This window comes from Mesoplodon densirostris, chromosome 15 (assembly GCF_025265405.1).
Source record: "Mesoplodon densirostris isolate mMesDen1 chromosome 15, mMesDen1 primary haplotype, whole genome shotgun sequence".
NCBI classification, from domain to species: domain Eukaryota; kingdom Metazoa; phylum Chordata; class Mammalia; order Artiodactyla; family Ziphiidae; genus Mesoplodon; species Mesoplodon densirostris.
In genome coordinates, this window is record NC_082675.1 from 23,131,275 (window position 1) to 23,146,802 (window position 15,528).

The 15,528-nt window shown below is 46.9% G+C and overlaps 1 protein-coding gene across 1 annotated transcript; it reads left to right on the forward strand.

Annotated features, from left to right (window-relative positions):
• The first annotated feature begins 207 nt into the window (after positions 1-207).
• LOC132502886 (cytochrome b-c1 complex subunit 9) lies at positions 208-2,183 on the forward strand. The gene is made up of 2 exons (XM_060119147.1): positions 208-384; positions 1,918-2,183. The coding sequence occupies exons 1-2, from the start codon at positions 235-237 to the stop codon at positions 1,960-1,962; spliced, it is 195 nt and encodes a 64-aa protein (XP_059975130.1). The 5' UTR covers positions 208-234; the 3' UTR covers positions 1,963-2,183.
• Positions 2,184-15,528: the final 13,345 nt, after the last annotated feature.

The window sequence follows — 15,528 nt, forward strand, 5'->3', positions numbered from 1 at the left end:
GATTGAGGAGAAAAATTCGGTAATACATTTTACCAACTATTTGGGCTGCCGTGATCTGGATTTTTGGTGATTTGATTCACGCGCAAGCCATCAGTTACTTCCATACTTCAAAACGACGAGCGCTGAGATCCAGAAGAACTACAAATCCCATAAAGCATTACACGTTGAGGACCTTTGGAGAGAAAGCTCGGTCGCGGTGCATGCGCGGTGGCGCTAGTTCGGCAGCGGACAAACATGGCGGTACCGACGTTGACTGCGAGGTTGTACTCCCTGCTGTTCCGCAGGACCTCTACCTTTGCCCTCACCATAGCCGTGGGCGCCGTAATCTTCGAGCGCGCCTTCGATCAAGGCGCGGACGCGATCTACGAACACATCAACGAAGGGGTGAGGGCCTGGGCCGTCCCTGACCTTGGGTCCCTCTGAGGGGTGACAGTGAGAGTGGGGGTGGGGCGGGATTCAGTCTACCTTTACGAGGAGCGGGGTGTATCCCTGGGTGTCTTCTGTCTGCAGACTGCCGTCTGTTCGCTCCGCCCGGTGTGAATCCTAAAACGTTAAACGGGGTCAATAGATCCCACTTTGCAGGGGTTTTAAGTATTGCTGTCTCCCGCCCCATACACCCACTTGTCCATTTGCAGAAGCGAAGACTAACCTAATGAGAGCAAAGGACTTGTTAGGGCCACATTACCAGGGAGTTAGAGGCAAGTCAGGGCTGGACCCGGAACCCCCTATCTCCTCTGAAGGTTTCAAGGGCAGATTTGAGCGGGCGACGGTCGTGAAAAGAACAACTCTTTAGATACCGTGGCTGGCCTTTTCAGATAACACTTTTCAGTTCCAAAGTCTTTCCATGCTGCCAGCGGTGGTATTAATAATGGTTAAGAGTAGGGTGGGTATGAAATCAGAGAGCCCTGGATGGGAATACTGGGCCTTATCAATTAATAACTGTGGCATTAAGGTGGGCAAGTTTCTTAACCTGTCTGAGCTTCACTTTTATCTGTGGAATAGAAATGATAATAATAGTAACTATCTCAGGGAATTGTGAGGATTATATGAGATGCAGGCAAGGTGCCACAGTACCTGGTAGGTGGTACTCTCAAAAAATGGCATTTGTTACATTCCTCACGAGAAAGTGGAAGCATAAGATAGAGAATAACAGCACTTTTTAGACTCACTGTGTGCCAGGCACTGTGCTGGATGCCTTGCCTGCTTTCTATCGTTAAATTGTGGCTCATACTGGGGAAGGTCTCGGACAAATAAGGCCTGTGCCGCCACTCACTCTGTTTTTAACTTGAAGCTGTCTGGCCCTACAGCCCAGGCAGGCTCTGTCCACTGATGTACTGCCTGTGGCCAGGTCAATTTTCTGCCCTTATGAAAGTGCTGCTACTGGTCATCTTCAAGCAGTTCCTCTGGCCATTTCCAATGTGTGGGGAAGGCATCTCAGGATGTTGTCATAACCCACCCATCTTTGTTGCTTTTAGGAATGAGAATACAGCTAGTTCCTGACTCAAGGATCATAAGTCTGAGGAAATTTTTTAAATGGCTCAATGTGAAGTATTTGGGGACCATGCACTTAGGACCTCTTGAGTAATACCTGGGAGTTGAAGAAATGAGACATTCTCCAGCCTCTGTTCCTTAATAATTGTGTGCTCTGGGGGTAGGTCCCTCAGTCTCTCTACCTGTTTCCTGTAAAGTGAGATCATGCCTTCCCACTTACTTCACACACTGATTGAGAGCATCAGAGCATTCTGTAAATGTTAGGAATGTACATCAAGCCTAGTACTGCTTCCAGTTTGCCCACTGCAAACTGTCAGGATGTGGTACATGTTTCTCTCAGGTTTGTTTTAGAGACCAGGGCAGTGGGAGGACTTACAAAATGTGAGAGGCAAAACTAAGTTTGTGGTTCTTGTCTTTAAAATGCAGAAGCTATGGAAACACATCAAGCACAAGTATGAGAACAAGGCGTAGTTCCTCGGAGGCCCCAATCCAGGCCAGAAGGACCAGGTCCACCCACCAGCTGTTTGCCCAGAGTCAGGGCCTCAGCTTGAAGATGAAGCTCATGTCACTCTACACGGGCCACCTTTAGCTGTTGGCAGGAGATGACGTCACCTGACAGACTCTTTAACTTCTGCTATGTTTGAAGTATGTTTAGTCAGGGTCATCAACAAATAAATGTAAATTGTCCTTGAGACCTGCTTCTGCATGGGGTGCTTTTTAACTACCTGATCTTCACTTAACAGTTATTTGACACCACTTCAAAGTCCTCTGCGAACATCTGAAGGACAAATTCCATTATTTTGGGTTTCTCATTAACTTCCAAAGAAGAATTCTAGTTTTCAAACCATGAGCTAGAGTTGGTGATGTTATCTTCAGCTTTGGCTTCTAAACCAATAACTCCATTCTTAAGTCAGGCAGAGGATAGCTAACTGGCTTGGCCCTAGGGAAGCTCCATGGATCCAGCGGAGGAACAAACCATGGCCTGAAGATTTAGTCTCCATTCTGCCTTTAACTTGCTGAGTATCTTTGGGTAAGCTGGCGTACCTCTCTGGGCCAGCGCTCATCTTCTGATGGCTGTAAGGGACGTTGGAAAGCATGCAGCATGGCTGGGAGTAGCCATGGAGAGCACTGGGATGTGCTGAACAGGAGTAGAGTAGTTGTTTGGTAACTGGCCTGGGAAGATGAGTGACTCACCTGTCCGCCATATTTCACCTGGAGCTTGGCTTGATTGGGCCAGAGCTGGATCAACCACCAGCAACTAACGGGGAAGAGTCAGGTCGGGAAACACAGGGGTAGGAGAGAACTTAGGAGTTGCCCAGTTTGCCCTACCTGAGGCATATCTTAATGAAGATGAAGTCAAGCCCTTGAGAAATCGTGACCTGCCAAAGGTAGTACAGCTCTGGGGGCCAAATCAAGACCTGAACCAAAGTAGAGGTTCATTCTAAGACTGATTCTAAGAATGATTTCAGCATTAATAGAGGAACACTCTGGAGGTTGAAGATTGTCACTTACTTTACACTGTTCCCAACGATTTGAGGGCAACGTGCTGGTGAGAAACAGTAAAGCAGGGAGCATTCTCGAAGAGTTATTCTACATTATTCTTGAGCACCTGATGATGAGCTCAGGGCAGCAGAGTTAGAATGAGCTTAGTTGATCACTTGTCTCGGGGCACATTCAGCCCAAGCAGCAAGCGTATTTCTAAGCCATTCTACATTAAAATGCCCCTTTATTGGACTTCCCTGGTGGTCCAGTGGTTAAGGCTCTCTGCTCCCACTGCAGCGGGTGCAGGTTCGATCCCTGATCGGGGAAGATCCTGCATGCAGTGCGGCCCAGCCAAAAAAAAAAAAAAAAAAAAAAAGCCCCATTATTTGTCATCAGCATTTCTGGGCTGTTGAGGTGTGGGTGTGTGGGTGTGGGTATGTGGGGGTGGGGGGGTGTGGGGGTGGGGGGGTGTGGGGGTGTCCTTTCAATAAGAGCCAAACATTAAAATAATAAACCCTGTTTTACTTATTTTAGGGGATTGAATATTTTCCACCCAGAACCTCAGAATGTGACCTTATTTGGAACTAGGGTCTTTGCAGATGTAATTAGTTAAATTAAGATGAGGTCATAATAGGTTGGGGTGGGCCCTAAATCCAATGACTGGTGCCCTTTTAAGAAGGCCATATGAAGACAGCAACAGAGATTGGAGTTGAGCTTTCACAGGCCAAGGAATGCCAGAGATTGCCAGCAACCACCAGAAGCAAGGAAAGGGACAAGGAAGGATTCTTCCCTAAAAACCAGAGGGGGAATTCCCTGGCGGTCCAGTGGTTACGACTATGCGCTTCCACTGCAGGGGGCACGGATTCGATCCCTGGGTGGGGGAACTAAGATCCCGTATGCTGCATGGCACAGCCAAAAGAAATGATATGGAAAATTGGCACAGATGCACTACTGGAAAGAGTGTGTGCAGTGGTACCATTTCCTGGAGGATATTTTGTACATATGTATTAAGATCCTTAATATACATACCCTTGATCCAATAAATTCCACTTCTAGCAACTTTTCCTAAAAAAAAAAAAAAAAGAAAAAGGTCCACAAGAGATGTTCATCATGTTGTTTATAATGGGTGGGGGGTGGGGGGTGGGGGTTATGAAATATCCAAAACAGGAATTACTATTGAGGTGAAATATGCAGTCATTTAAAACCAAGTTTTAGCTGGGAGACAATATCTAACAAACACGGCATATCCAACCTCAATATGAAGGAAATATCCAACAAACATGGCATATCCAACCTCACTAATATGAAGCAGTCTTCCAAATCCATAAGACTAAGTAGAAGCTGGGGTGAATGACAGGAATAGGCAATTAAGGAATACAAATGGCCACAAACATGAAAAGATGCCCAGTTTCACTAATAAAGAAACAAAATGAAATACCATTTTTCGCACATCAGATGAACAAAGATGGAAAAGATTAGCAGCACCAGTATTTTAGTGAAGAAGCACTGCCCACAGGCATTGGGACAGTGATTTTGGAGGGTACCTTGTCGATATCTTTTATTTAAATGTTTGTTGCTTTTGACCTTGATCTTCCACATCTAGAAAAATACTCCAGAATCCCATGTGCACATGAACCCACACAAAAAGTCATTGGAGCATTGTTCGGAATTAAAAAAGAAGAAAAACGCCCTTCAATAGGGGAGTGGTTAAATACAAGGTAGATTCATACCACAGAAATCTATGCAGACAAAAAAAAAAAGACTGAGGTGACTCAGTGTGTAGTTGAAAAGTGAACGAAATCAAGCTGCAAAACGGTATGTTTAGTTGTTTAGTTTGATCTCACTTATGTAGACACATGCACATTGATAAGGGTACACACAGAGTACTGCAGGATGTGCACTAAATTCTCCTGGGAAAACACACCTGAGGGCTAGTATTTCAAACCTGCACTTTGTGCAACAGTGGTTGACTTTTTCTTGCAACAAGCAGATACTGATGTTCTAATAAAAATATTTTATAGCAAAGAAAGCAATTCAGTAAAAAATGTTTAAGGCAAATGCTCAGATAAAACAGTCAAAATATAAAGCTAAGTGAAAAAAGGAGGTCACAAATTCCTATACACCATGATACATTTTTAAATTTATTTGTTTTTATTCTTGGCTATGTTGGGTCTTTGTTGCTGTGCACAGGCTTTCTCTAGTTGTGGTGAGCGGGGGCTACTCTTTGTTGCAGTGCGGGGACTTCTCATTGTGGCTTCTCTTGTTGCAGAGCACAGGCTCTAGGTGCGCGGGCTTCAGTAGTTGTGGCACGCAGGCTCAGTGGTTGTGGCTTGCAGGCTCCAGAGCGCAGGCTCAGTAGTTGTGGCACATGGGCTTAGTTGCTCTGCAGCATGTGGGATCTTCCTGGACCAAGGCTCAAACCCGTGTCCCCTGCATTGGCAGACAGATTCTTAACCACTACGCCACCAGGGAAGCCCAAGCATGATACATTTTTTAAGACTCAGCGCTTTCACTGCCGTGGGCCTGGGTTCAATCCCTGGTCGGGGAACTAAGATCCCTCAAGCAGTGAGGTGTGGCCAAAAAAAAGAGGAAATGCTCACACCAAATTGTTCACCGTGGTGAACTGGCTGAACTATTTTCTTTTCCATTGTATTTCCCCATGAGTTCTAAGTTTTCTGCGTCAAGCATGTACGCTCTTCATAATGTGGGGGTATAAGTAAAAGGAGGAAAGAGCTTGATCACAGAGAGATGAAAAATGTGAGCCCCCAGCCCTGGCTCCAGGCCTGGAACCCGGCTGCTGGGTGGCCCAGGGCTCCTCTTCCTGAGGTCCCAGTGGGCACTTGTCCTTGATTGGCACTGCCAAATGGGAGCTGGACCTACCCAGGGCTGGGTGGGTCTGCCCAAAGGTGGGGGAAGTGAGAATTAGCACCCTCCTCAGACTGACACAGAGAAGCTGTTTATTGCTGGAAAAAAAATTCACCTCTGTCCCAAGCTCAGCTGGAGGCATGTTCTGGAGACAAGAGCTGTCTTTACAGTTAGAAAGCCCCAAGGACTCTGCACCTGGTTCCCTTGCACAGGTGTCAGGAAAAGCTAATTGCTTAGGTGCCTCATAAAGCAAGTTCCAGAAGGTCTCTGAAATTGTCTTCAGAAGTTAGCATCTGGTATAGCTCTGAGCAAGTAGGACTGCTCTCTGGGCAAAGAGTTTTATGCTGATGTCCCATTCCTCTAGCTTCTCTCTTGTATTCAGAAACATCTCTTCAAACTGGTAGAAACCATTCATTCATTCATTCATTCAACCAATACATCTCTGTTGAGTGCCTATTCTTCCTGGCACTGTCCTAGACCTTGGGCAAATAGTGGAGAACCAGAAAGACCTTTAACCTCTTGGAGCTTAAGGTGAGACAGACAGTAAACAAGAAAGTAAATAAGAATTATAGCTCATGTTAAGGGCTATGAAGAAAATAAAACTGGGTAACATATAGGGAGTGACTCAGGTTTGAAGAGCAACATTAAATGGTCAAGGAAGTCTTCTCTATGGAGATGACATTTGAGCTGCGATTTGAATAGAAATATCAGTCAGGTAAAGACCCAGAGTAAGAGCATTCCAGTAAATGAGAACAGCAAGTGCGAAGGCCCTGAGGTAGACGTGAGTTTGGTTTAGTCACTGTACTGAAGGAAGAGAGGGAATGACAGGGTCAGATGCTGTGTGGTCTTGTAGGCCACACTAAAAGAGTTTGGATTTCATTCTTTTTTGTTTGTTTTTTTAATAAATTTATTTATTTGTTTATTTTTGGCTGCGTTGGGTCTTTGTTGGTGCACGCGGGCTTTCTCTAGGTGCGGCGAGCGGGGACTACTCTTCATTGCAGTGCACGGGCTTCTCATTGCCATGGCTTCTCTTGTTGCGGAGCATGGGCTCTAGGCTTGTGGGCTCAAGAGCGCAGGCTCAGTAGTTGTGGAACACAGGCTTAGTTGCTCCGCGGCATGTGGAATCTTCCCGGACCAGGGCTTGAACCCATGTCCCTTGCATTGGCAGGCGGATTCTTAACCACTGTGCCACCAGGGAGGTCCTGGATTTCATTCTAAGAAGAAAGGGAAGCCCCTGGGGTGGGGGTGGGGTTCTGATTAATGATTTACATTTATCAACCATTTACTATGAGCCAGGCATTGTACTCGGTGCTCAGCAGTTCACATGTCATTTAATTTGAACAATAACAACAATCCAAAAGGTCATATTATTGATATTATTCCTACTGAATAGCTCTAGTGAAGTGTAAAGAGCACTAATTTTATTTATTTATTTATTTTATTATTATTTTATTTTTTATTTTTATTTATTTTTATTTATTTTTTTATAACAAATTTAATCAATTATACATATACATATGTTCCCATATCCCCTCCCACCCTCCCTATCCCACCCCTCCAGGCGGTCACAAAGCACCAAGTTGATCTCCCTGTGCTATGCGGCTGCTTCCCACTAGCTATCTACCTTACGTTTGGTAGTGTATATATGTCCATGCCGCTCTTTCACTTTGTCACAGCTTACCCTTCCCCCTCCCCATATCCTCAAGTCCATTTTCTAGTAGGTCTGTGTCTTTATTCCTGTCTTACCCCTGTGTTCTTCATGACATTTTTTTCTTAAATTCCATAAATATGTGTCAGCATACAGTATTTGTCTTTCTCTTTCTGACTTACTTCACTCTGTATGACAGACTCTAGGTCCATCCACCTCATTACAAATAGCTCAATTTCGTTTCTTTTTATGGCTGAGTAATATTCCATTGTATATATGTGCCACATCTTCTTTATCCATTCATCCAATGATGGACAGACACTTAGGTTGTTTCCATCTCCGGGCTATTGTAAATAGGGCTGCTATGAACATTTTGGTACATGTCTCTTTTTGAATTATGGTTTTCTCAGGGTATATGCCCAGTAGTGGGATTGCTGGGTCATATGGTAGTTCTATTTGTAGTTTTTTAAGGAACCTCCATACCGTTCTCCATAGTGGCTGTACCAATTCACATTCCCACCAGCAGTGCAAGAGTGTTCCCTTTTTCCACACCCTCTCCAGCATTTATTGTTTCTAGATTTTTTGATGATGGCCATTCTGACTGGTGTGAGATGATATCTCATTGTAGTTTTGATTTGCATTTCTCTAATGAGTGAAGATGTTGAGCATCCTTTCATGTGTTTGTTGACAGTCTGTATATCTTCTGTGGAGAAATGTCTATTTAGGTCTTCTGCCCATTTTTGGATTGGGTTGTTTGTTTTTTTGTTATTGAGCTGCATGAGCTGCTTATAAATTTTGGAGATTAATCCTTTGTCAGTTGCTTCATTTGCAAATATTTTCTCCCATTCTGAGGGTTGTCTTTTGGTCTTGTTTATGGTTTCCTTTGCTGAAGAGCACTAACTTTAGAATGGACAGTCCTGCGTTAGAATTAAAGCCCCACCACTCACTAGCTGTGTAAAGTCAGCCAAGTTACTTACCCTCTCTGAGTTGGTTTCCTCATCTGTAAAATACTCACCGTGATATTCACAATGACAGCTATGATTCTTATTATTTCTGGAGATGTCACCTTGGAGGGGTGTCAAGGGGAGTAAAGATTACTTACAGTAAATCCTCACCCAGCTGTCTGCTTAATTAACCCAGCTAGGGGCCACCCTGGAAACTTCTGGCACTCCAGGGCAGCCTGCCAAGGCTCAAAACTTTTCAGCTCTGGATGGAGTCCAATTTGTCCCGGCAGCTCAAAGAAAGAAGGAAGGCCCAGCCCTCAGAGCATTCTAGGCTAGTCCACGGTAAACACAAGAATGCCACCTATCACAGGCTGGGTTCCCTGGGAAGCAGACTCTGGGCTGGAAGTTAGGGTGCAGGAGGTTTATTAAGGAATGCCCTTGGGGTTAATATCCTTCAGTTTGACAAAGGAAGGATAGGAAATAGGGCCACCAGAGGGAGAAGCCAGATGTAAATGCTGTCTTAATGGAGGCTTCGGGCCGTGTATACCTGCATCCACTCCTTGGGGCTCTGCAAGATCCAATTTGCAAAATAAAGATAACTAGACATGCATTTGCCTGTTAAAGGATGCAGACGAGAACTGGAAAAATGTTCACAATGTCTTATTAACTGAAAAAATGGTGAGAACAGCATGTGTCAAATGATCTCATTTTTGTAGAAAACCAATGTTTATATTCCTTTTTCTAAAATAATGCTAGAAGGATGAGAACTAAAATCCTAACAGCGATTATTTCTGCTGGTTTTTCTTTCTTTGCTTATTTGTGTGACCCACACCAAGCACGTTACTGCTTTTGTAAGAAGGTAGAGGGGGGCCAATGTAAGTTACTAAAAAGAAATAGATTCCATCCCATGATGCAGCCAGCCCTTCCAACAACAAGGAACACGGACTGTCCTACAGATGAGCTTGAAGTCTTCTGAGGAAGGGACAGAAATCAATGAATTTAAAATGTCTGAGCACGTAGAGAATGGACTTGAGGACATGGGGAGGGGGAAGGGTAAGCTGGGACGAAGTGAGAGAGTGGCATGGACATATATACACTACCAAATGTAAAATAGCTAGTGGGAAGCAGCTGTATTGCACGGGGAGGGGAGATCAGCTCGGTGCTTTGTGACCACCTAGAGGTGTGGGATAGGGAGGGTGGGAGGGAGATGCAAGAGTGAGGGGATGTGGGGATATATGTATACATATAGCTGATTCACTTTGTTATACAGTAGAAACTAACACAACATTGTAAAGTGATTATACTCCAATAAAGATGTTAAAAAACAAACAAACAAACAAATAAAATAAATGTCTGAGCAATGTGCAAAGTTGGAGGGAATACAAATTCCCAGGCAAGATGGAGGTAATGGCAGCTTCTTGAGTGTTAGGAAAGGATGAACACTCTGTACCAGGGGCGGGCATTGGCCCACTCAGAAGATCACACACACACACACACACACACACACACACACACACACCTGCCTTTTCCAGGCGGGCATTGGCCCACTCAGAAGATATCACACACACACACGCGCGCACACACACACACACACACACACACACACCTGCCTTTTCCAGGCATTCACCCAGGACCAGGCCTGGGCCCCATGCCATTAACATGCCCTGTATCACTGGATCCTCAATCCGAGGTGGGCACTGCCCTCCACCCCATTTTACAGGTGGAAAATGAGGCTCAGAGAGGTTAAGTGTCTTGCCTAGGGTAACACAGCTAGTGAGAGTGGAGCAGAGGTTCAAAAACAGGGCAGTTGGCTCTGGAGCTTATATCCACCACACCGTGTAAAAATCATTTTTCCCTTTTCACTGAGGCCTTGGCCTGATATGCTTGGATTTATGCACAGACTGAAAGCCAAGGGCAGGCTCCAGCCGGCATCAAGGACAGGGCAATGATGGAATGCAGAGAGCGTTGGCTGGGAGCTCTTCCATCGACAGTCTGTGAGTACAAGGGTGCTGACTCCCTTCCTGCTGCTCCTGGCTTATCCTGCCTTCAGGACTCCTACATGGAAACTTCCTCGACTGCTCTGGACCCTTCCTCTCCACTGAACCCTCAGAAGGCTGCCAGGTCAACTCCCCTGCTCAAACGCCTTTAATAGCTCCCCACTACCTATAAGATCAAGTTCAAATTTCTCAGCCTGACATTTAAGATCTAGGCTACCTCAAACCTCACTTAATACACCTTCCAAATAGGGCCCTTTGCTGTCTCATCTTGTGCTTAAACATGGATTATGGGGATTCCCTGGCGGTCTAGTCCTAACCAGGACTTTGCGCTTTCACTGCCAAGGGCGCGGGTTCAATCCCTGGTCGGGGAACCAAGATCCCGTGAGCTGCGTGGTATGACCACCACCAACAACAACAAAAACACATGGATTATGGAAGCAGAACATGCCCGAGTTTGAACTCCGGCTCTGCGCCTCTACAGCCAGGAGACTTTGGGCGGGTTGCTTCTCCTCTGTGAGCCTCAGTTTCCTCATGTGGAAAATGGGATAACGATGATGAGACCTCACAAGGTGCTTGGGAAGACATGCGGGATAAGGCTTGTGCTGTGCTTAGCACAGGCCTGTCAGGGGTAGTTTTGTTACATTGCTTAAGCCAGCAAGTTAATGGTGGGGGGGTGCTCCCTGCACAGTCTCTAGGGACCTGTGCCTAATTAGCATATTCAGTCCACAAAATGATGGCTGAGAGCTTTGGGGATGACTGTACCGCTGAGTCATCCAAGTGACCCCTCCCCGACACTGCCGTTGTCCCAGCTGCTTTAAAACCATGTTCCCTACCTCCTTTCCATCCCTCTGAGGACGGATCGCTTTCTTGTGTTCCCCTCGGTGTCCCTTGACAATCTTGTTTTCGGTGTCTCTAACACTGTTGTAAACCCAGCAGCCTCGTGTCTTCCTCAGGCAGACCTTATCTTTTCCCCACACCTTTCACTGTGTAACAGGGTCCTCTGCTTCCGTCCATCTTCCTTCCTTCCTGATGTCTAAGCAGACTTCTGTCTCCCTCCTCTATAGGCTTCCAACAGAGAAGCCACTTCCTGCCCTGGGGCTGAAATTCCACGAGATGCTTTGTCTCCTTGGTTCACTAAGCTTTCCTTATGAAACCCCTCCTTCAAACTGCACCCTCCAATGATTATCCTTTCCTTCCACTGGCAGACAGGGGAGACTGTGGCAGAGTGGGGACTTGGAAAATAGGTCCTGCCCGGCTTTCTACTCTCCTCTCCTATCCCCTGCCCCTCTGTCAATGGAATGACTCTATTAGAGAGGTGGTATCATCAGAAGTATGGTGTTTAGAACGGAGGAGGTGATAGGTCCTCTTTTTCATGCTAAGCCAACCGCTTGTAGAGTATTGTGGCTTCCTGTTCAAGTGCCAAGCTATAGAGAGGTAGGAAAACCAAGAGGCTGAAAATAGGGACTTTGGAGGCTGGCAAACCTGGGTTTGAATCCTGACTTAGCCACGATCAAGCGACTAACCTGCTAAATGGGGCTTATAATCACACCTATCACTGGCTTTGTTTCAAGGATTCAGTGAGGTAGTTTACAGTCCCCTGGGCACCTCCTCTGGGCTCCCAGGGCACCCAGCACACACTTACCAGGCTGACTTGTGCCTGTCCTCTTCTCTCTCTGGCTCCTGTGTGTCTCGGTCATCCTGAGCCCAGAGGCCTCTGGGAAGACTGCCCTGGAGGAGTCAGGGCAGCTGTGCTGAGGGGGTGAGACGTGGGGTGCCCAGAAAGCTGGCTGGAGCATTGGTGGGAGGCACCCGCCACCCCTCACCTGGGTCCCTGTGAGCAGGGCCCTGCGAGTTCACTGGCCACCTCACAGCAGGCCACGACTGTGCACGCCTTATCCCAGCCATCCTGCCAGCATCTCCAATTTACAGACAAGACAACTGTCTGTGGCTCGGAGAGGTGAGGCCACCTTGCTCAGAGTCACACAGACAGACAGGGGCTGAGGCCAGCTGGCTTCTGACCCCAGAGCCTGGGCCCTGCTCTGAATGGCAAAAGCGAAATAGGCCACTGGCCATTCAGAAGCCCCAGATCCCCAAGGAAAAGTTCTGGCCTGCCCATTGCATGTTACTCTGAGTTACGACTCTCGGGGAGGAACCAATGCCTTTTTGTGCACACCCCTCCCGAGCGGGGGAGTCTGGTTTTCCAGGTGTAACAAGCCACATGCATCCCCTTTAGCAGGTCTCCCAGCTGGTCCTCACCTGTTGCTCCTCTCCTGTGACAGGCTGACTGGACCTGGGGGCGGGGCTCTGCCCATCGTCATGTGGACCTGGTGAGCCTGTCACAGGAACAGACAGCAGCCTCACCTGCCACTAATCAAACTCCCATCCAAAGGGGTCTCAGCTCGACTGTTCCCGAGGCTCCCTAGAGGCAGGGGCCTGTGGGGAAGGCTGTTTCATGACAGAACTTGCCCACGGAGGTAAAAGCCATCCCCGATTCTGTCCTCCTGGTGGGAGCTGTCAGCAAAAATACAGATAGAGGCAGCTCTAAAACTGTTCATGGCCCTGGGACCCCAGAATCCCACATTTAGAAATGTGCCCCCCCGGAAATAACAGGTGATTTGTGCAAAGAGGTTTGCGGCAGGGTGATTAAAAGAGAGCAGAGTAATGCAGGGCTGGACAAGTGCAGAGTGCAGAGGGCTGCCCACCAGTTTTCTTCTTTCCCGACTGAACAAGTTCACTGCTCTCAGAGTGTCCCCCAGTTGTGACCTCATCTGACCCTCACAGTTACTGGTCCCCACGAGGCAAGAGGGCTTAGAGAATGATCATCCCTGTTTCGCACAAGAAGAAATCAAGGCCCAGAGAGTCCGAGTGACTGACATAAGGTCACACAGTTTATTGAAGTCTAGAACCTGGGCCCCAGCCTCTTGACCCTCCATCCAGTGCTTTTTTTCACCACCCCTGGCCACCTTTATGAGCAAATTAAAAATAAAAAGGATGGACATGTGAGGCCTGGGAATGTGCATGGGAAAGAACGCTAAGTAGATCAGACCATGAGATGGGAGACAGGGTGGGTGCCTGCGTGTAATCTCTGTAAATAAAATCCTAAGTGTACAGGAATGATTGGTGCTCATCCTGCTGGAGGCTCTTTTTCTACCAGGATCTTCTATGAAAACCATTTTAAGGAGGAGAAAACCATAATTACCCCCTCGGGATGGCAGAGCATTTAAGGGACATGTCAGATTGCTGAGGGTAGGCTCATGCAGCCAGACAAAGCATATTCAATGTCATAATTTCATATGTGGAGAACTAGAATTAAGGACCCGTTGTTTTTGTAATTCAGACCAAAGCAAGTGAAGCTCCACACCACCTCCAGGGCTGGGAGAGACCCCCAGGAGCCCAGTGAATTCTTAAGCAGGGCAAACTTCCCCATCCCCAGGGGAGGAGGTGGAATCCGAAATCCCAGGGCCTGAGATTGGGGCAGGTTAGGGGTTTTAAATAGGTTGAAAAACTCTGGACTAAACGCCCTTTAAGGCTCTCCAGTTCTGCCAGTCTGTGTAAAATTCTCTTGGTGATTATCGATTGTTGGAAGAGAATTTCTAGTATGATGTGAAGTTGGAATTTAATGCTCATTTTACAATCCCTCCACCCCTCATCACACACACACATAGGGCTGGAGATGGTAACCTTTAGACTGAATTTTTCATCTCGGTTCAGCCTGCAGAATTGCAATAGCTTCTGACTGAGGTCAAGGCCCCTCCCTGCTGCCCCGGCACAGAGATCTAGGTAAGAGCTGATGCCAGGCTGCCCCTCGCTCCACTGGGCTGATCTGAGAGCTCCACGGGGGCTCTGGCTCCACCCTTCCCCTCCCTAGGGACTAGTGTCCCCAAGGTGGGTCCCCTAGGCACCTCCCCCGCTCCTTCTAAAGATCCCATAAACATGCTCTGGATGCCAACACTCCCTCCTCACCTCTGAGCCCCCTCTTCCTTCTCTTTGATGTCAAGTTCCTTCTTAGGTGGGCCCACTCTCCTGCCTCCTCTTCCTCATTTCCCATTCTTCCCACTGGCTATCTCCCCACGACTTCCTGGCAAAGCTGGGCAGTGAGCCCCATTGTCTTAGCCTGCTTGACCTCTAGACTGCAGCCTAACACTGCATTCCCTCTCCTCTGCCCCCCCTTCCACATTCACCCTGGATCCCTTGACTTTCCCACCTCCTGGCCCCCTCCCAGGTCTCAGTGCTCCCCAGCCTCTGCTAGCCCCATCTTAGCCTCCAGCCTTAGAGAGACTGGACACAAAAATGAAGAATCATTCAGTGGGCTTAATGGCAGACTGGACACACAGAGGAAAGGATACATGAATTTGGAAATAGGAAGTTTAAAAATGAAACTCAGAGCATCTGAGATCTGGGGGACAATATCAAACAGTCCAACATACATGAAATCAAAGTCCCATTAGCTTGGTCTGCTGAAATGGCATTTCCCATCTTGTTCTGCAGCTGCTACTTGTATTTTTCTTTCTTTGTAAGAACAGTAGTAAAGAGGATGCGGGTGTGGGGGAAATGAATGGTAGGTGGCTTCGGGGTTAAGAGTCGGCTTTAGGAGACAATCCTGGGACCAAATCCTCCCTCAGTCACTTGCTAAATGTGTGACCTTGGACAGGCCACCTACCCTCTCTGTACCTCGGTCTTCTCATCTGTACCTGTGTGAGGATTAAACAAGATAATGCAAGGAATGAGCCAGGCAGAAACTCTGGCCACAGTAAGTGCTTTTTATTCTAATTACAAATAATTGTGGTCTCACCACCATCGTCATCCATGCTCTTATCATCATTTTCAGTTATGCACATTCCCTTCCAGACTTGGAAAAATGCAAAAAAAAAACTTTTTTCTAACATTTTCACAATCATGGTGCATTACCATGTATTCTGCTTTCACATTTATTCTTAAATTTTTTTAAAAATTCTTGAATATTTAGTTTCTCATGTTGCTACCAAGTATTCCTTGACATCATGTTAAAGGGATACACAACACCCCCCTGCATTTTTGGTGGGTTTAACTTTAATTGTTTGTTTCTCTCCCTGTATTATTTAACCCAAGCTTCTGGTGTGGC